The sequence below is a fragment of the Gnatocerus cornutus genome, chromosome 6 (assembly GCF_029298725.1).
Source record: "Gnatocerus cornutus isolate USDA-ARS CGAHR chromosome 6, icGnaCorn1.1, whole genome shotgun sequence".
Taxonomy (NCBI): domain Eukaryota; kingdom Metazoa; phylum Arthropoda; class Insecta; order Coleoptera; family Tenebrionidae; genus Gnatocerus; species Gnatocerus cornutus.
Genome location: NC_142238.1, coordinates 14434038 through 14455643, shown reverse-complemented (window position 1 = coordinate 14455643; position 21606 = coordinate 14434038). Strand labels below are relative to the sequence as shown.

At 35.1% G+C, this 21606-nt stretch overlaps 5 protein-coding genes and 1 pseudogene across 6 annotated transcripts; 4 read left to right on the top strand and 2 right to left on the bottom strand.

The window, feature by feature from the left end:
* Positions 1-529: 529 nt before the first annotated feature.
* LOC148173248 (uncharacterized) lies at positions 530-3494 on the top strand. The gene is made up of 6 exons (XM_088038366.1): positions 530-1020; positions 2497-2701; positions 2772-2972; positions 3021-3129; positions 3177-3311; positions 3361-3494. The coding sequence occupies exons 1-6, from the start codon at positions 891-893 to the stop codon at positions 3427-3429; spliced, it is 849 nt and encodes a 282-aa protein (XP_087894492.1). The 5' UTR covers positions 530-890; the 3' UTR covers positions 3430-3494.
* A 99-nt stretch (positions 3495-3593) lies between these two features.
* LOC148173247 (uncharacterized) lies at positions 3594-4987 on the top strand. The gene is made up of 6 exons (XM_088038367.1): positions 3594-3793; positions 3865-3994; positions 4039-4242; positions 4295-4400; positions 4450-4584; positions 4631-4987. The coding sequence occupies exons 1-6, from the start codon at positions 3712-3714 to the stop codon at positions 4802-4804; spliced, it is 831 nt and encodes a 276-aa protein (XP_087894493.1). The 5' UTR covers positions 3594-3711; the 3' UTR covers positions 4805-4987.
* Positions 4988-4994: 7 nt separating this feature from the next.
* On the bottom strand, positions 4995-9597 carry LOC148173246 (endoplasmic reticulum disulfide reductase DNAJC10-like). Of its 2 annotated transcripts, none has more exons than XM_088038363.1 (10): positions 9304-9597; positions 8819-9008; positions 8561-8771; positions 8079-8506; positions 7828-8031; positions 7167-7779; positions 6984-7120; positions 5959-6095; positions 5707-5911; positions 4995-5661 (listed from the first exon to the last, which is right to left on the bottom strand). In XM_088038363.1, exons 2-10 carry the CDS (start codon positions 8999-9001, stop codon positions 5452-5454), a joined length of 2328 nt encoding a protein of 775 aa, XP_087894489.1. In that variant the 5' UTR covers positions 9002-9008; positions 9304-9597; the 3' UTR covers positions 4995-5451. The 2 variants fall into 2 exon arrangements, with proteins under 2 accessions (XP_087894489.1, XP_087894491.1); XM_088038365.1 differs by lacking the exon at positions 9304-9597 and adding an exon at positions 9102-9252.
* A 3173-nt stretch (positions 9598-12770) lies between these two features.
* On the top strand, positions 12771-14390 carry LOC148173245 (putative gustatory receptor 28a; annotated as a pseudogene).
* A 1872-nt stretch (positions 14391-16262) lies between these two features.
* On the bottom strand, positions 16263-21591 carry Ide (Insulin degrading metalloproteinase). The gene is made up of 16 exons (XM_088039009.1): positions 21381-21591; positions 21125-21333; positions 20862-21069; positions 20521-20813; positions 20267-20469; positions 19049-19387; positions 18895-18998; positions 18748-18850; positions 18605-18700; positions 18452-18561; positions 18262-18406; positions 18105-18215; positions 17940-18060; positions 17397-17893; positions 17141-17350; positions 16263-17095 (listed from the first exon to the last, which is right to left on the bottom strand). The coding sequence occupies exons 1-16, from the start codon at positions 21455-21457 to the stop codon at positions 16865-16867; spliced, it is 3057 nt and encodes a 1018-aa protein (XP_087895135.1). The 5' UTR covers positions 21458-21591; the 3' UTR covers positions 16263-16864.
* LOC148173244 (putative histone-lysine N-methyltransferase set-23) lies at positions 19450-20279 on the top strand. The gene has a single exon (XM_088039010.1). The coding sequence runs from the start codon at positions 19491-19493 to the stop codon at positions 20277-20279; it is 789 nt and encodes a 262-aa protein (XP_087895136.1). The 5' UTR covers positions 19450-19490.
* Positions 21592-21606: the final 15 nt, after the last annotated feature.

Below are 21606 nucleotides of genomic sequence, written 5' to 3'. Positions count from 1 at the left end.
TTTCCAATGGAACCTTGTAAAACAACTATATTGCATTACGTCTTTGAAAAACGCCATGAAACAATGCACAGCGTAATTGCACAAAGTCGCTAATTGGTTTGGCCATATTTTTGTTATGGCGCATAATTTTATTTACATCGAGCAGAAACCATAATTTGCAATAAATTTAGCCAATCCTATTAAATATATGATTTATTTCATTACATAAACTAATCAATTAAATTTTTGTGTAACACCGAATTATAGGCATTCACAGATGTTTTGTATTTTTATCGAACGGGAACTGCGAAAGTAGAAACGCACTGTGGAAAGTTATTGACTTGGTCAGTTTCATTAAATAATCTGCTCAGGTCTATTAACTATGTAATAACAAACTTTAGAGTTTTAATACAGCGGTAAAGTAATATTCGCTGCCTTTTAGTCCGAAATTAAATTACATTGCTTAAGCCCGAGTCATCCAAGTACACAATGAGCGGATCTACATAACACGTCCATTGCGCCACTTGAGAAATCGCTAATAATGTGTTTAAAACATCCTTGTAGGAACGTAGAGAACCCTTTCACTTTCGAACTTCATGTAGATCAGTCATATCAATATCAGTCCGAACCTAAACAGAAACTATCGCAGTGTATTAAATAATGACGTCAAGTTTTTTCGACGTTTTCACACATTTTAACCTTGTGTTGCAAAGCGTGTAAATCGACCAGAATAATTCGCATTTAACTAAAACGAGTCGACATGACCACAGTTCAGTGATAAGCTCACAAGAAACAGATAATTTCCTTAATTATACTACACGAATTCCCTTTTATATGTGAACTTCGGTTGGATGTTTCATTGCTGTGCGAAAATGTATGAGTGTTAATTGTAATTTCCAGCAATATTCACGATGGTAAAGCGGCTTCTGCTGCTGTTTTTTGTGGGACTATGTTGTGCTCAAGTGCATGCTTTGGAAATTCAAATACCGGCGGTGCCATCAATTAGTACAATTGTTAATAGGATTACCAATACCACGTTTGGTAAGTAGATACTTCACTTTTGAATGCTACAATAGCTGTGGTGGTAAAAAATCGAATTTAATTTCCGTGGATTTCACTCCAATTAACATCTTATCAGTTGTTTGCGTCCAATATCTGCAATGTGTAATAATAAAAAATTGCATAATTTTACCATTTTCAAACACCACACGTTTCGACCTCGAAGTTACCTTAAGCACACAATGGACCACCTCCATAAACAAATAAAATTAATTTCGTTTAGAATCCGGAAAAACCAGTATCGTAAAATCGAAGTAAAGTCGAGAGGAAAGTGAAAATCTGATTGAAAGTACGAGGATGAATTTTAATGTTTCCTGTCTGACCATTTCTAGCGGGTTAAAAATGCCAATCTTAAACCCAAACATCGCAAATTACGTTTTTCCGGCGGCTTTACAATGTCCGGAAAATTAGCGGCTAATTAATTAACTAAAAGCTTCGAGACTCTTATAAACAAAATAAACGTCATGTATGTTAGGATTTATTTTGTTCATTCCATTTTTAAGTCACATGTAAAATCGTATTTTATAATACAGTACAACTTCTCTAGACGGATAATCGAAAAACAGGGGTTATCGAGTTGCTAAATAAACATACGTTTTAAGGCAACAGAATTATTTGGAACTTTTTTTTTATTCAAAATACAGGATGTCCCAGAACTCGTGACCCAGAGAAAAGGCTATGAAAGCAACAATTCTGAACCAAAATTTCGAAACAAAAAATTTCTAGCTCAAAAAATAATCGAGTTAAGACAAAAGCTCTCTGGGTCATAAGTTCTGGGACACTCGGTATATAAAAACTTTAACAAAATTTATCAACAACTTAACACTAACAAATTGAAATATTGAAAAAAATTGAAACCATTAACTCTCAGACATCTTACATAAAAGAAACTAACTATTTTGTAGTCAAAAAATCTGGAACTTTCATTTATTTCTTTTTTTGGTCTCAAAATTTTCTCTGCCACAAGAGTTTTCAGTTTCCTTAATTATAAATGATTTCATTGCAAAAGAATTTCGAGCATTTTTCTTAATGTTTTCGAACACTACTTACTATTCAAAGACAAAAATTTTAACTCATAATTTTTGTTTTTTGCTCTCTGTACTAACATAAATTTCATTAAACTACACTAACTTTTACTAGTGAAATTCCAAATTTTAACTTTTCTAACAGCGATTTTTTTCTAACGCATAATCCGCACCCGGATAATTGAGGTTCTACTGTAATATATTATTAAGTGACAAAAGTGTCCTTGCCATATTTTCCCTTTAAGGTCATAATAATAATTATACCGCAATTTTATGTAGGTCTCTTGGTTTAGCGATAAGTGGTTGTGGTATTAACTGATATGATAAACCATTTAATATCCTGTAATATATTTTCATAACAGAACAAAAAACCTTTAAAAATGAATAACATCCATCACACGATTTTCCATATTTACCTCCGCATTCCTTTCAGGCTTAGTAAGAGGCGGCATAAATGTTTTTTCCCGAACAATAGAGCGAGTTATTACAACTTTCGGCAGAGTAGAAGACCGCTTAAGACAATTACTGGAAGAATTTCGCCGATTCATCGTTCGCGGCATTCCCGAACTCAGTATTCCAACGCTGGACCCTCTTCACATTGATAAAATTCAATTCAACATTACCAACGATGCAGCAAGGTAATGAGTCAATGTCATGATCATTCTTAGCTCCAAGCAAAATTACGCAATAAACTTTCAATCCTAACAGCCTCAAAGGATCGGCGTCAGACGTTACAATCAAACATATTTCGAAGTTTGTTATTGATAAAGAGGGATTCAAGGACTTGGGGAATCTTCGGTTTAAGCTGGATTTAAATCTGACGTTCCCGTATTTGACCATTGATGGGTTTTATGATATCAATGGGTTGGTTGACAACGAAATTCCAATATTCGGTGATGGTAAATTTTGGTGAGTTCGTTTTTCCACCATGCAGGATGGTAATTTTTTTTTTCAAAGGCTCCATGTTATCGATTTCAAGTTAGCAATTTCGGCTGTAATCGAATTTGACTACCCGCAACTGAGGTTAACAGCTTTATCTATTAATATCAAACTGGGGAAATTAGAGGTAAATCATCACGAGAAAAACTCAGTTTACTCACGAAATCTTTGTAGAACCAGTTCGATAATCTAATGCACGACAAAGAAATCGGTGATTTGTTCAACAAGGCGGTGTCTAAGATGGCACCTGAAGCTCTCGATTTGTTCTGGCCCAACATGAAAAAACCAACAGAGGAACAAGTTAAAAAGGTAGAGAGCCAAACATAGCAACGAAAGTTTAATTTATTTTTTCTTACAGTACGTTAACACAGTGTTGGAGAACACAACTGTTGCTAATCTTGCCAGAAGACTGTTCAACATAAGGTGATTGTAAACACTTGGATTAAATTATAATTTATTGTGGATTATGTAATATAAGATTTTTTACAACAATTTTTATTTTACTTTGTCATAAACGAAAAGTGTTACTCAACCAACCGCACGTTTGCATATTGAAATATGCATTAAGATTCCATGGAAAGCGACAGGCACTTGATCAAGATTAATTTAACAATGGAAATCAAACGTTATCATTGTCGCTCAATATTATCTCCTATCAACGCTCATGAGGTGTTGATTTAACCTACCTCAGAACTCCAATATTGCTAAGATGAAGCTCTTGTTCTATTTAAGCGCGGTATTCGTGGTTGAAGCAACAATCAATATATGCATTCCTCCACCTTCCCAACCAGGTAAGTGATGAAAGTGCACTTTTACAAATCACGACCTTCATTACATAAAAATCATTAAATTACTCTACCAGCTGCAAACCCTGATGTCCTTAAAGAAATAAACGAGAAAATCGTTGAAAAACTTAGAAGGGCAATCAATGAAAATGAACCAGATTTTGAGACGGCTCATGCAGATGTCAATATAACTCATTACGCTATTAGGTATGGGAAACCACAGTTAGCACAGTCAAAACTAAGAATTTTAGAATTGAGGGCACTGTGGATAATGTAAAAATATACGGGCTATCAAACTATGAGATATGTTTCTTGGACAACATATTTATAAACTCAAGCTACTATCAGTTCGATCCTTTCAATATAACCTTTTGGAATATCAGCGTTGGAGGACAATACAATTTTACTGGAGATCTTGGAGACATCTTCGACATATATGGAGCTGGAGATTTTCGGTAATTATTATTATTCCAAGAATCTTACACAAATCCGAATTTAATTCCACAGGTTGGATCTTCACAACTTCTCAGTGGCACTCTTCAATTTCACCTTCAATGTAAACGAAGAAGTGTGCTTTCCTGTAAACTTAAAAATCAATCTTCCATCAGTGTTCGTAAGTAAACTCATCAAACTAAATGATTTTATTCCGTCACGTCTCTTAGAGCAACTTCAGTAAGTTTATGTTTGACCCCGAATTGGAAGAACTTTTTAATAATTGCATCATGTCCATTCTACCCGATATTATGCCAATTCTATGGGGGGAGTGGCAGGAGATTTTTGATAAGCCTCTGGAAGACGTAAGTACTCACTTTTGACTCCACGTTTTTGGAATTGTTTTTGAAGGCAATCAATGACTTCCTGCATCACAAGAATCAGCTGCCATCGGTTATTAATCTGATTGAAAATATGAAAAGTGGTCAAACTTTAAGCCCGAAATTTTGCTTCGGGACTGAAGACACTGAAACAACCACTGCTGCGGACACGGAAACGACTACAACGGACTCGGATCTTCGGTAGTTCCTTCTTATCGATATTATGAGATTAAAATAAAAAATGTGCTGTAACTATTTAAATGAACATAAAAACGATAATTTAACAAAACATTACCTAACGAAGGCCGCTCCAAGGCAAAAATAAAACCCTAAAATTGCGGCAAAAAGTACGAGGTTAAACTGTAATAAAATTAAAATGATTAGTTTATTTTGTATTTTTTATTTGAGTGAGTTTTTACACAAATTTAAAGTACAATACTCTCAACGCGCGTGTCTTTTTAGGCACGAGGAGTAAATTTAGGACACATTCGTTTTGGCACATACTTTAAACTCCTTAAAAGTCATAAAAAATAAATATCATTTGGTTTTAGCTCTACATTAAATTACAGGATATGGAGATTCGTTCTTAATTAATTTAAAGATGTAACATTTTATCTTCGAGTGAAAGTCTCCTGCAGTTAGATAATCATAAACATTTGATGTAAGCTGTGCATTTTTTCCATGCACATCACGGAGAAAGCAATGACGTGGAATCTTAATATCACATTAATCACTTTAGTTGAAAAAAAAATTAACTAAAAAATGAGATTCGGGTTAAGATTAAATAACTACAAAAAAGTCATGATGTGGTTTTTCGAAGTCTTCAATTATGTGGAGTATAAAAAAAAATTTTCAAAGCTCGTCGTGTCTGTTCTGCCGGTCATTCACCATCTGCTTAACAAGTTTGACGATATCACCGGCGTTGTGAGCGGAAATTTCCTGCCGCTCAGTTGGAGAAAAATACAAAAATACTGAAGGATAACTATTGACGTACAAAGTCCCACAAAATACTCTTTCTGCTTCACAGTCAACTTTGGCACTCCTCACAAACCCTTCCAACCTCTGAAATTAAAATAAAAAAAACCGTCACAGCTTAACGACACTTACCTGAGCGACTTTCATAAACTCCGGCTCGAAATGCGTGCAATGACCACACCACGGAGCGTAAAACTCCACAAGCCAAGGTAAAATAAACTTCTTTGTGAGAATCTGTTCTCTGAACATTTCTGCGTTTAAGCGTATTATTGGAGATGGGAGTAAACTCAAAATCCACCTTTTCATTGACAAGACATCGCGATTACCGTTGTACAGTCTGAAAAGTTGAATTCAGGAAGTGGCAAATAAGAGGGAAAAACGTACGCTACTGAGTTTAATCCTTTACTTCCCAAGGGATAGAGGCGGATTGTTGGGTAGCTGCGAACGTTTTGTTGACTGCAGAGATCGGCATTAGCGACACAGTCGAGTTGAGCTACTTTAACTTCCTTGAATTCTGCAATCTTAGGAAAAAAATAAAAGTAAAGATGAGAGGGGTTAAGATTTCCTGTCATTTCCCCGGATTTTCTAGTGATTTCGACTGATTTCCTTTGATTTTCTAGTGATTTCCCCTGATATCATAGTGATTTCCGATGATATCCTAGTGATTTTCCCTGATTTCCTAATGATTTCCTTAAGAAATATTTGTGAAATCATTTGGAAATCAGAGGAAATTACAAGGAAATCAAGAAGAATCAACTCTGAATTACCAAATACATTTCGATTATGCCATATTTAACAAAATTTCTGCCATCATGCCAGTATTAAGATTTTCCGAAAAATAATTTAAAAGAAAACTAAAAAATAAATATAATAAGTAATATGTTTCTTTAATTACGTGATTTTTGTGAATTTTGAAATTTTTCTTCATCAAAAAAACCTTTTTAATAAAAATAAGGGATAATCTTGAGTTTTTCAAGGTCACCTTCGTGTTCGGGAATCAAATTACATAAGAATATCAACTTTTTACGCCGCCGCCAAAATTGTGTTGACCAGTGTAATTGCTAATCAGAAACGTTGATAACTTAAAAATATGTTTTTCAGCTGCAGTCTTCTTGTTTTTATTTAAATGAAAATATTGAAAATTGTGTTGCAGTATTATGAAGCGGTTTTAAGTTATTTCCAAAACAAATTGTGTTAAATCGAGTTTTTTAATTGACTATTTCATTTAATTTAATACAGAGTTGCCATATGCAAAATGTCAATCAACTTTTTTTTCCTGATTTCTTTGTGATTTGCCCTAATTTTCTAGTGAATTCCCTCCGATTTCCCCTAATTTCCTAAGACTTATACACCGATTTCCTAGGAAGGCGAACCCCTGGTAAAGACGATAATGAGGGATAATTTCGTACCTGTTTGGCTAATTTTCGCCACTCTGGGGATAATCTTTGGCACGGCCCACACCAAGGAGCGTAAAAATCCACGACCCAAAGCTCGTCCTCTGGTTTTCGCACCAACTGCCCAAACGAACTATCATCCAAAGTAATAACTAGAAAAAACGTTAAAATTGAAAATACTCCTCACTCAACCCTCACCAGACGGTGTCAACATATCTGAAACAAACTCGACAATACCATCCTCAGACAACACCCCATGAAACCTCTGCATTCTAGTCCCATTATACAAAATAGTGGTAGGATAAGAATTGATCCCGTGCTCTGAACACAATTTTGGGTGCAGCGTACAATCAACAGACCCAAACTGGACTTGTTGAGGGTCAAACCGTTGACTCGCCCGTCTTAACTCAGGCATTAGTTTTCGGCAAGGGGGGCACCATGGGGCGTACCAATCAACGAACCAAGCACCATCATCATCCAAAATGTTATTAACATCCGCAGGGGATAAAGCGTGGAGGTTAGTTGATTTTACGCTGTCTCTTGCGAAACTGGAGAGCTCATGGAGGACGTCTCTGCCGTGGTGAACCTCGAAGGCCCCACCGACTTTTAAAACGCCCCAAGTTGGATAACGGTTTATATGGAGGCTCGCGCAGAGAGCCGAGTTGCGGCCGCAATGAACCAAACCTATGTTAATAGAAGGAATAAGAGAAGGAAGACGTTTGAGCTGAAGGTTCAGATCTGTTGCGGTGCCCATGTAGAAGCACAACAGCCAAGGCTTTTCGTTTCCGGTTCTCAATTTAAACCGAATTTCCTGTAAGCATCAAAATGAGGTTCTGAAAACAGAGTGGCGTTTAGTTACTTTAAAATCGTCGTCGGACAGCGACTGGGGGTTAGGCAAGGCACTGAGAACGTTGTCTAGAATTTCTTTACTATCAGACCCTGAGATTCCTTGGGGTTTTTCGTTGTTACCCTGCCACAAAACGACAGGATTCGTTTTATGAGATTCTGAGATATCATCGCATAATTCGGGAGCGGTGACCAACCCCACTGACATTAAACCATCCTGCAACAAAAAAACAGTGACTTCGTTTATTTTCCGGGATATTTTACCAAAATCGCAGCCATTTTCAGCCTCGTTTCGTGTTCCGGGCAGTTAACATTGTCTTCCGTACAAAGGAAGAGCAACCATTGTTGATTCTCCTCGTTTTGCCACGTTTCCTTACTAACATCTCTCACACTGACTGTTAGTTTAGAAAGAATGAAATCCTTCAAATGATCAAAGGTTCTGGGGCCCCGGTACCGTTGCCCTTCGTACAAATGAGCCTCCTTTTCGTAGTACAACAGTGAAGGGTACGACTCTATGCTAAGTTGGTAGCATAATGACCAATCGTCCTCGCAGTTAACCGCAGCGATTCTAACTACTCCTTCGAGTTCAGAGGCAAGTTTGCGCCAAGTTGGAGCAAGTTCGTGGCAGTGGTGGCAGTTCGGCGAGTAGAAATTGACGAACCACGCCTGACTGTCGTCCAAAACATTCACTTCTGAAATAAAAACAGAAAACTCAGGAGGATTCTAAAGAAAACAAAGAAACGCACCGTAGTCAGCTCTACTCAAAGTCACAATAAGAGGATCATCATCATAGATCCCAAACTGGTCCCGATAATACGTGTAACTATGATAATGTTGCTTTTTATCTGAAGACCCTGTATCTCCATGCACGTCGTAATGTTTACGAGTGTCTGGATCTTTTAAAATTTCGTAAGCTCGAGCGATTTTAATGAATTTTTGGTCGGCTTCCGCGTCGTCCTACAAAGTTGAAGTTCTGTATAGTTCGCGAGGAGATTCGTACGCACCTGGTTCTTATCTGGGTGCAATTTAACAGCTAAATTTTTGAAGGCTTTTCTGATTTCTTTGATGGTGGCGTCTCGAGGCACCCCCAGGAGTTTGTAGAAGTCTTCGTTGTCTTCAGCGAGGGTTTGTATAAAGTAGCAAAAGATAATAAATAAGAAGATTGGTTTGAGGATCATCTTTGTCATAATGAACCTAAAAAAAAACTTAAGATCGAGAAAAAGCAAAAAAAACAGTAAAAAAAAAATAGAAATTCTTTGGGACATTCAACAGGTAAAATTTACTTACCACCCTAAAAGAAATTTTCGAATAAACAGTCCAAATAAGTAGTTTTTATTGTTTATTTACAGAACATTACAAATCTCACTACATTAGAAACACGCTCTTTCATTAAAACTGTTTGTTTTTATTTAGAAATTACAACTGACGTGTCCCAGGTTGATAGGTTATGTGTGTGTTTATTTAAGTTTTCAGCTAACACTAAACTTACCGTTTTTTAAGTTTTTCTAATACAGTTATATCACAGAAATTGTTAAGTTAAAATACTAGCTCAATTTTCTTTTATCAGCAACAATTTTTGATAACATACTCAACACCCACACTTTTTTTCTACCCACATTTATATTCTCATTTCGATTTAAAGAGGAAACACTTATTGCGCAACTCTTGTAAAAATATAACAATTTTAAGACATCAATAAACCTAAATAATGAGATTCTTTAGCAGATGCCGGACTGTCAGATGCCGATAACCTCTTTGGTAAGAATGGCAATGACATATTGACAGTTGTGGTAGGCAACACAAAATACATTCAAAAGGCGGAAAAGTCGTTGTTTGTTCACCAAGGTGCGAAAATCTCTATTTTGAGGGTGCTTCTATTGAATGCGACATACTTCAATAAATAAATTGCCACACTTGAAATTTCTGGTAATTTTTAAATTAAATTTTTTAAATTAAAAAAGTTTCGAAATTAAAAAAAAAAATTCAATCTTTGCTTGTGTGGGTGTCACAGCGATGAAATTTAGAGAGGTTACTACACTTAACACGTTTGTTAACTGTGACAAATTTCAAAATTGTGAAACAACAAACTCAAATTTAAAAAAATTTTATTTTCAGGGCAATTAAAAAAGTTTCAAAATTCTATAAAAAAACCTTTATCTTTGGTTGTGTGGGTGCCACACCAATGAAATTTGGGGAGGTTGCTACTCATAATTCATTTACTAACCGTACCAAAATTAAAAAATGTAGAATAACAAACAAAAATTTTAAAAAATCTTATTTTCAGAAAAATTAAAGAAAATCAAAATTCTATGAAAAAAATGTATCTTGGATTGTGTTGGTGCCACAACGATGAAATTCAGAGAGGTTGCTATTCTTAACCTGTTTGTTTACTGCACCAAATTTCATGATTCTGGTACAATAAACTCGGATTTCAGAAATTTTTATTTTTTGGACGAGCTCTAAAATTATTTTTTAAAAAAAAATGTATCTTGCGTTGTGTTGGTGCCACAACGATGAAATTTGGAGAGGTTGTTACTCCTAACTCATTTAATTAATGTACTAAATTTCAAAATTGTGGTACTACAGACTCGGATTTTAGAAATTTTTATTTTTAGAACAAACTCAAAAGTTTCTTTGGTTGTGTTGCTGCCACAACAATGAAATTTTAAGAGGTTGTAATTCATTTATTAACTTCATCAAATTTCAAAATTGTGAAACAACAAACTCAAATTTTAGAAATTTTTATTTTTAGAGCGAGCTTAATTTTTTTTTTTTTTTAAATTGCATCTACATTTCCGCTCGTGCAAAATTTGGTACTTTGCGCACTAGTTATGTAAATATCTATTGTAACAAAAAATTAAAAAAAAAATAGGCTCTGGGTGCGATAAGTGTCATTTTAGTTTTTATTGATAAAGAATAAAATAAATATGAAGGTAAAAATAAACCAATTACGGCGTCACGCGTTGTAAATTGATTGCAATAATTGTTTTAGATGCAAAAAAAGACAATTTGTGGATTTTCCGATTCCAATGACAAAATTTACGTCATTATTATGATTATTTTCCTACAATTATCTCTGATTGATCCTAATTTATATCACACTAGCATTCCTCTTGCTTAACCCTATTTTTAGTGTAGGTCCATTTTTTATTGATTAATAACTTGATGTAAACAACACTACACGCGTTCACACAATCTGATAAAAAATAATAACAGCACTCCAAACACATTTTCACAATACCAGTTAGAATTGGTTAAAAAATCATAAACTGTCTCCATAATAATAAAAACCATTATCAATCAGTATCAATCAGTATTTCAGCCATGAAGCAATACGTAGAAGAACCATTAAAACCGTGCATTTATCTCTTCAAACTTATTGGCATATATTCCCTGAGAGTGGTTCCAAAGCACGGAAAAAGGCACACTTTATTTGGACTTTTATGGAGTTTTTTCCTTACAATATGTTTCGCGTTTCTCTCCATATATGGAATTTCCAATCGTGATATTGAAATTGAGAACTATCTCTTCAAAGTGGTTGACTTATCACAAGTTTGCATTCTACTCAGTAATACCATCGTCTCAATTTTGTTTCTTTTATTCATGAGTAAAAAAGTGAATACTAATAAGAAGTACGACGGATAATTAACCAGACTGTTGTAGTTGTCACGATTCCTGAAGAAATTAACTCAATTTGATAAGGAATTTTCAAAAGTCGATCCAACATTCGCTCCAGAAACATACCACAAAACTGCGAATTTTACTCGTTACTTGGGTCTAATTCTAACAATTTTCTTATCTTCTTACGTTTTTCTGGACTGTTTTTTGTTCCTGAAGCAGTTCAACTTGGTTTTTATAGGGGACTGTGTGGCTTACTGATTTCCTTTCGTCCTAGGAGGTCTCGTCATAACACAATTCTTTTTAATGACTCTCTTGTTACAACAAAGATTTCTTTGGATAAACAAGAAGTTAAAAGCAGCTTCTTCATATGTGAATCTCACACGTTTTAGGTAAGAAAAAATTGGAGTAAAGTTTGTCTATTCGTACCGTTTTAGAAAAATGTCTTCAAACTGTAATAAAGTTGTGATAGCTTTGGAAAACTTAAGAAAAAAACATGATATTTTATGTAGCCTTTGTTCGCTTATTAACGTCGTTTTTTCTCTCCCTTTGTTACTAACAACCCTTCAGATTTTCATCAGTGTGATTATTACGTGTTTTATGTACGTCGAGGAATCCCAACCTTTCCATATCGGCCATGCAGTTTACTTATACAATGTTTATGAAGTGATGACTTTATTTTTTTCCTTCGTTGAAATATTAACGATGGTAAAGACGTGCTCTTGGACGAGGAGTGAAGTAAGTGGTAGTTACTATGAGTAAAATGTAGTGTCAAAATTTTAGGCCAAGCGCACGTCTTTCATTCTTCACACTTTTAAGGAAACTCAAACAGAAGTGGATGACTTTGTATATCATATTTGTATCGTCATCACTCAATCATCTTTATTTTCCAGGTACAATTATTTTCTCTACAAACGGCTAATAATGATGTGGAGTTTACTGCCTGCTCCATATTTGTAATAGATGAAACTTTACTCTTTTCGGTAAGTGAACACTAAAGGTATTAAAATAAGATAAAAGTTTCATTTTTTAGATGTTTAGTGCAATCACTGGCTATTTCATGATTGTTCTCCAGCTGAAAGCAGCCAGAAGCGATTAAAATTATAAGAGAAAATTTTGCAAACTACAAGTATTTATAACCAACTTTGTTCTAATCTGGACACTTGGAAGTCATTAAATTGTTTACCAAGAACGTGTGTTTGGTTAAATTATATATTTAATGGGTGTCAAGCATGATCGACAGTTTAAATGATGAATTACCGATAATACCCGTTAAAACAAGAAAACGAAATGCGACTGAAATATTCTATTTATAAAAATTCATTTCTATTTCAAAAGATGTCGAATTTATTCACTGTCATCAAACCATTACTCGTATTTTCAAAAATTTTTGGACTATATCCTAACACCATGGAAGATGGCGTGAAACGACGAAAGTGGACAAGTCTAGTTGAAATAATTTGGTCTGTTTTAATAGCAATGTCTTTGACAATATATCCAGCTTGCACGGTCAATACTTTTAGTAAAGACGTACCAAAATCTGATCTAATTGTAAAAATTGGTGACATGATTTACATATCAGTCTCCATTATTAACAGCGGCGTCATAACAATAAACAGCATCGCGCAAAGAAAAAAGGTACGAAAGTAAACTCTGTTGGCAGTCATTGAATTACATTTTCAGTTTATTATTTTACTACAAAGATTGCACAAGTTTGATAAAAAACTTCAATCTCCGGACTACAAAGACGCAAAAAAGCATATAATTGTTGCGATTCTCACAGTTATGTCCTTAATTCTTGCTTATCTGATCATCGACATTATTTTATTTCTGGATGAAGTCGATATCTGCAACGTTGGCTCGGAAGTCATTATCTACGTTTATCCTTTAATGACGATGATGATACTTGTTTTGCAATTCGCAGTAATTGCGTTACTCTTAATGCAAAAATTCAAGTGGATTAACACGAAATTAAAAAATATTGTGGAGCAGTGGACCGAAAAAATCGGAAATTCCCCACATGCTAATAACGCCAGAATGATGTAAGTTCGCTTTGCTGAAATCCCCAGTTAATAGAAAATTTCCAGTCTCTTAAAAAGTAAATCCGAAGTCACTATAAATGAACTGGAAGCTGTGAGACAACGTCATTTCGATCTCTGCGGAATTAGTGAGGTTCTTAATAATATTTTTGATTTCCCGATTTTAACGACCTCTTTGAATTTATTTATCTCAATAACTTTTACCATGTACTTTTATTTTATCGGGGGCTCCAAAAGCAAGGCCCTTCACCCGTTTCTGTACTCTTCGTATTATCTTCTGAATGGATTCATAAACTGTCTCTTGTTACTAGTGATGGTTAAAGCATCCTCTTGGACTAGAAAGGAGGTGTAACCTTACAACATCAAGTTGAAAAACTAATTTATAAAATTCCAGGCCAAAGTAACGAGCGAAGTTTTACATACTTTTGATAACAGAACCGGAGATATCGAAGCGTATGTAAGTACAGTTTTGAGTGGTTTTACTTAAAATAAAACTTCTAATTTTTAGATAACTCATTTTTCCTTTCAACTTTTGCATTACAACGTTGAATTTTCGGCGTGTAATGTGTTCGTTCTGGACGAAACGCTTCTGTTTTCAGTTAGTAAAAAACTATATCTTTTAAAAGTAATTTTTATTATTGCAGGTAATTGGGGCAATAACTACATATCTCGTTATTGTGACACAATTTCAGTTTCAAAATTAGCTCAATTTGGTGTTTCAAATTCTCAATAGCACATTATCAGAATGGTGGATGCGCCGGGCCATATAAAAAATTCTACTATTGCACATCGATTGGTAGTGATTTATTAACAATACACAATTATAACAACTTCAAAATATGTACAATATTGATTTGTTTCACGCTCGAAATAATAAACAAATTTTAATAATTGTTGTGTTTACTCTACCAGACAATGGAGGCCACCTACATTTATAAATTTGTATATCCTGTATTTATATTGCTAAAAATGTTGGGTCTCTGCACTTTAAAACTGGATTGTCATAACGGCTACGCAACACATTTTTTAGGTTTACTGCTATCGTTCCTTTTTCTAGTTATTTACTCTTTTTCCATCGTTCTCTACACACTCCATTCCCAGATATACCAACACACGAAATACTGGATTTTGCACAGTGTTACCACACTCAACAACATCACACGAGTGATTACATTACTACTGGTTACAACATTCATGTTATTCTCCGGACAAAAAGTAAGAAAAAGAGTTTTAATTGTGTAAAAACAAAGTTTTTAGATTGCACAAATTCTCGTTAGAATCGGAGACATTGATAAAACGTTGAAAGAGTTACAAATTGACATGCAGAAAAGCTCTTACAAGAGATTTAAGAACATCAAACTTGCAACTTTGTGTCAAGCAACGCATTTTGTGTATTACATAACTTTAAACTACTTATATTCCCAAGAACTTGGAAGCACACTTCAGAATGTTTGCTACGTCATTGCCACCACCGTCGGAACTTTAAATTCAGGAGCGGTCTTACTTCAATTCGTAGTTTTAGTTTCGCTGATAAAAGAACGATTTGAATCGATTAATCAAAATTTTACTCAGTTTTACCAGCAGTACAAAAACAGTGCGACTAAGTAAGTAACAGTTTGTGATGGTTAAATTTAATTTGGTTTTAGGTCCGCGCAAGAAGCTGTATTCAAATATTTGAATTGGTTGAGCCCGGTTCATAAAAGTTGTCGCGATGTTGCAGTAATGACACAGAATGTCTTCGCTTTGACAAATCTGTTGGTAATTTTTAAAGCGTCTGTTTCGTTAACTACTTCTTTGTATTCGGTGCTTGATATCTATTTTCTTCACTTGGAGAAAAAGTCGTTTGTTCATGGGCTCAAGCATTTTAGTACGATTTTTACCAACGTTTTTTACATTGTGGTGCTGATTGTTACGTGCACAAGAACCACAAAAGAAGTGAGTATAAAAAAAATAAGTTTCTTTTAACTTTGCGAATATTTTAGTCGAACCAGATTATGATACTCATGTTAAAACTACCGATAAAGTCGGAAATTGTCACCTCAAAGGTATACACTTTTGATTGGATTAAAATATATTTATAATTTTTTTTAGATATGGAATTTTGCATTACAAATTAAGAACGAATCTGTTGGATTTAGTTGTTTTAATCTCTTTCCCATAAACCAAAGGATGTTGCGCACAGTGAGTTTGGTAAAAAAAAGATTGAAATTTATTGAAAGAGTTTAGATTTTAGGAGCCGTGGCGACATTTTCGGTCATAATCATTCAGTTCGAAGCGGGGATTCAAAAGACATTGAATGGACAAAATCAGACCGAAATCCAAGAAAGTTAATTGTAAAAATTTTGCTTTTTCCTAATTAGCTGTGGTAACTGAGCTATTTCCGCATTTATTTTGAGTGCGTTAACAGACTGTTTCTGCATCGGATGCGTTAATAACTTCGTCAACGTTAAAAATGTTTGTAAAAAATGACTTTAGTAATCAAATCAGAAAAAATAGCATAAAAAAACTCGCTTTATCATACTTGAATAAAGCACTAGTTTTTTTCAAATTCAAATTTAAAAATGAGCGGCAATGTGGCGAGTTTTATAAAAAATGAGTGCCTTAATGGCCTTATAACCGAATTTTTTATATGTTCTATTTCTCCTAATTTGCTGTTGTAACAGAGCAATTTCCGCTTTCGTTTAGAATGTCTTAATAGACCAATTAAATACAAATTAGGAAAATACTACTTTTGGTGGATGCGCCGGGCAAAAAAAAAAACCAACAAAAACTTTTAAATAAAAGACAAAACCAGAAGTGACTTTTTATTACATACTTGCTACATTCATTCGGGTGCTTGGACAAATAACAGTTCATTTTGTCAACATGAACGATAAAATTACGAATTTTTTAAAAACTATAAAAATCTCAGTTTTTAATCACTTGAAATTTTTACAAAATCACTAAACAAACAGTTATTACTCCAAATTCCCCGATGCTGCCTCAAACCTACCTAAAAAAAAATAAAAATATTGAATTTGAACTTTAATTTACTGCAATTCTGCACACTACTCATAAATTAGTAAACGAGTTTACCAAGTTGTAGAGTTATTAGAGAATTGTAGCACTGTTTGTGCTTTTTTTACCCAAACATAATGCACGAGCACGAATTGGAGAGTTTCCGTTTATAGTAAATATTTACAAAGATAATCAAAATTATGCAATCAAAACAGTGAATCGCCACATTAATTTTTAGAAGTGTCCCTAGGTAGGTGTGAAACAAGCTTAAGAAAAAGTTGTCGGATTTGTAATGACCCTTAACGTACACTATAAACATTCACCTACGATCATCAAAGTGTAAAATGCACACCACTTGACGAAACACGATTTATTTTTCCTACTAAAAACCTAAGATCAAAGTTTACATTTATTTCCTTTCCTCGTTATGTTTATGTAAGGCTGAACAAGTGGGTGCATCTCGTGCGAACTCTTGAACACAGTTATGTCCGATACTAGTGTTGGATTTGATTCTTTAACTGTGGCAGTGTGTTCTTTTTCTGCTATAGTACCGGCACCACCATCCGCCAGGGAAACTACATGCACTGACAGCTTCTTCCGGAAAACCGCGTTTTCTTCCAACAAACCCTTTAAAACACAATTAGATAGCTGAAAAGCTTCGTAAAAAACAACCTTGTAAAATTCGATGATGTCGTCCTTCGACAGAGTTCTCAAAAACGCGACTTCCACATTAGCTCTGTCAAAATGGTACTGTTGAGCTGTTATCTCCCCCCAGAATATGTTAGTCTGCGTCGACAACTGCTTCGGTTTTTCCAGTCTTTGCGCGGCTAAAGCTTCTCTATGTCTCAAAAACTCGTCTTCAGGCATGTTACTTAAGTACGTCTTCAAGAAACAATTTAATATCAAATTCCACCACGCCACAACTTACCAGCATATTTTTTAAAAACTCTTCGATTCGATCATCTAAATGTGTGGGGTGTTTATCTGACTGTACGATGATCCTCAGACCTTGAACCCCATTAGCTCTTCTAATACCACTAAAAACAATATACCCTAATTGCTCCTTTGTTCGTAAAATATCGAAACACGGTTCCTGAATAATTTGAGCAAATAATTCCAACTTCATGTTGTTTTCTTTTGATTGCAAACCACACTGATAGTATAATTCGATGCATGATTCCTTATGCACATCGTTGTGCACTTCATAGACATAATTACAGCCATCTTCAAGTTTCAGTTCTCGGTTGAGCAACAACTGTCTTGGTAACAACGGCGACATGTTCAAAGCTGATAAAAGCCGGTCTTCCACTATTTGAACAAGTTGCAACGCTTTTTCCTTGTTGGCATTTCCATGGATGAGGCACTCGATGTGCATCTTTGATAATATCTGTGGTATAAACGCTTCTAACTTGTCAATCGTCAGCTCTAAATTAGCGAGTAAGACTAAGAAACTTTTCAATGAAAAACTCACGATCTGTAGCAGCCAAAAGCTCTTTCTTAGTCCACGAATGCTCCGTCAGCAAAGCGGCCAAGTAATAAACCGCGTGTTGGTACGGCTGTTCCGCGGCGAAGTTTTTCAAGTTGCGGATGTACTAAAATGAGCATTGTAATGTGGTTTTGGGGAAAAAAAACTTACGTTTTCTTTGCAAATTTCGAACCGCTTAGGATCGATTTTAAAGTTAGTGAGCTTCTCCATGACTTTGTCAAGCAGAATGTGCTGCTTGTTACTGTACCCCCCAATCGCAAGCTAGAAACTCTGTTGAATAAACGGAATTAGAATGATATTTTCTTACAATTAAACCGTATTTGGTGTTAATCAGCTCCCATTTTAGGCCCGCGAGCTCTGCAGCGTACGCATATTCATTCAGTGCGTCCCTAAACAACTGCACCAACATGTGAGTTAAATTACAATTCAAAGGATCCAAATAAGCTAGTGGACTAGAAATAAATTAGTTTTGATACACGAAAATTCGGTTTTTATACCTGACAAAATCAAACATTACGTTTGCTTTTGGTAGCAAGAACGTGTCGTCTTGCTTGAACCAAACACGTGTTAACGCAGTGTCTTGGATAATTGACGGGTGCTCTGTAATCTTAAAAACGAAATGAAAATGTGGAAACAAAACTATTTCTTACTTCTTTGTCGATTGGATATAGTTGGAAATCAGTGGGAATAAATTCGTTTTTTTCCGGCATTTTAAGATTGTCGGAGAGACCGACGTTGCGCCACTTCTAAAAAAGGGTTTCTATGGGTTTAATTATAAAGGAAAAAACGTTACCTCTAGTGTTTTATTAGGGACTTTTTGTACTTGGTATTTTGTCCCATAGTACGGTTCAACTTCATCCATCTGGTTTTCGTACTGTTTTGCCAACACTACGATTCTGTAAGTCCTGGTTTAGTTAGGTACTACTAATAAAAAAGTTACCTAATTTTTTCAGGCACAAAATCGCTCCAGATTTTCTCAATAATATCGGGCTTCCATTCCGAAAATAAGTACATGCAACTCAAAACGTCCTCCATTTCATAATCCTAATAAAACCAACAATAAAAAAGTGAAAATCGTAATTAAACGGTGTTACTTGTAATGTATGAACGAGTCCGGAAATATAACTTCTTGGAGATTCTTTGTCCTTAAACCTAAATAACATGTTCCCGATGTCCCTATTCTCGTCCTGTACCCACTTTTGGGGGCCTTTGGTCTTCAACATGTTTAAATACTGGAAAATTAGCTCGACGATGTCGTCGATGTGATTTATTCCTTCTTCTGTTAAATCCACAGTGACCCCAAAGAACCCCATTCCACGAGGGGCTGGTCTGCTACCCGCCACTAAATTGTTGGACCATCCTCGGGCCTTCAAAGTTGATAAAATACTGCCAGGGCCTTCGTGGCCCATTAGGTGGCTTATGTAATGCGATGGCTAAAAAAAAGGTAAAAAGTAACACTATTTTTAAAATTCGCGCCTGAACAAACGTCAAAAGTTTCAATAACATAACCTCACTTTTTGTAAAAAACTTATATAAATGGACTTTTGGGACGATTACGACCATGTCAACCCAAAATTAACGTACATTTTAGAAAGTATAAGATCAGAAGAAGTGGAAAACTCAATTTCGCATGAATTTTCGGGTTGCGAGTGTGAAGATGATTGCACGTCAAAATCTTGTTCCTGCATCCAAAGAAGTGGGGCCTACTACTCATTCAGTGACAAACAACAGCCAAGTAGTTACGTTTTGAACTTGTCCAAAAATAAACCAGTCTATGAGTGTAACAGAAACTGCAAATGTTGTAATGTGGCTTGTGGTAACAAGTTGGTACAAATGGGCCCCAGAAAAGGGCTACAAATAGTTAACAGAAGTGAGAAAGGGTTAGGTTTGGTAACTGAGAATGCGATCAATGAAGGAGGCTTCATCTGTGAATATGCTGGGGAAATAATTACACAAACTGAAGCACACAGGAGATACAAAACTTACTCTGAGCAGAAACTCGCTCATAATTATATTTTTTGTATAAATGAGCACTTTGGGGACAAAAACGAAAAAACTTTTATTGATCCAACGTTTTCTGGGAACGTGGGGCGCTACATTAACCACAGCTGCGAACCTAATTCTGTTTTAGTCCCCATTAGAGTAAATGACGAAATTCCTAAGCTGTGCATTTTTGCTAAAGAAAAAATAAGAAAATATGAGGAAATCACGTTTGATTATGGAAACAATGACGACTGTACTAAAGCGACTAAGGAGTGTCTATGTGGTTCCCAAATCTGCAAGAAATTTCTACCATTTGATTCAACACTTACTGAAGATTTGTAATACTCCTGAAGATCTGGGCATGGGAATACTATATTCAGATTCCTGACGTCTTTGATTGGGTACATATAAACGCAAGTTCCAAAATGTTCTTCTTTGAAAGGGTGTTCCTCCCATTTTGGTGACTGCACGGATTTGTCTTGAACTTCAGAGAATAATTTAACGACTATTTCTTCCAGTTCATCCAGACTTTCTGTATTTAAAAATAAAATAAAGCTGATATTGGATTTTAATAAACTATTACCTTTTCCTAATACTGCTAAACACATTATGTTAGAAGAGTACCACTTTTCATGGAATTTCAGCAGCTCCTCCCTGACATTGATATTTTTTTCTTTTGGAAGAACATCCAAAGTGTTTCTGTTACCAGTACCAAAGGTGTGGTAAGGGTGACTTGCATCAGCTAAATGCTTATCTAATTGATCTTTCCTCCAGATGTCACTGGGGATATTTTTTTCATGTTCTGAGTTAACAGCATTGACTTCTCTATCAGTTGCACTTTCAGTGAAAAGAGGAGCGAGAAAAAATTGGGAAAATCTTAAAAAAATGTGTGATTATCACCCTTCTAAAAGAGCAAAGTTTTACCTATCTAGAGCATTATTAAGTTCATCAGGTACTATGTCAAAATAGTAAATGGTGTGGTCAGGGTACGTAGCAGCATTGCTGCTACCCCCATGTTCACTCAAAAATTTACTGTACGCATTTTCATTTGGATACTTTTTGGTGCCCAAGAATAACATGTGTTCACAGAAATGTGCCAAGCCCAACACGTCTTTTGGGTCACTCATGTAACCTATAAATTATAATAAAAAGATATAAACAACACTAAACCTGTACGACGTTCGTACCGACGTTTACGTCAAGAGCAGCAGCTGATTTGTCAGTTGTGGGATCACTAACAAGCAATACTTTCATATGATTCGCAAGTTCCAGGCCTCGATAAAGTCGTCTATCTTCTTGGGACTTGATAATATTTTCTACTCTTTTTATTACTAAATTTGATGTGTTTTCCATGTTGTTGGTGCTAGCTGACTTCTTTGATGTTAGACTTACGGTACTACAACATGAAACGTGAAAATTGTTACATTTTCATCACGAATTTACCTGTAAAAGTAAAAAGTTCGAAGTCGACTGTCTGTTAGTTTCTTGACGAACAAAAAACTATGTTTTATGAACTGCATCCAGACTTATATCACAATGAATCACTACTAAAATTAAATATTATTTAAATATTGTAATTATTGCCACCGCTTTTGACAGTAAAAATAATCTGTCAAACACAGCTGTCACGGTGTTGCCAACCACCGGTGACGAAAGTTCCTGTTATTTT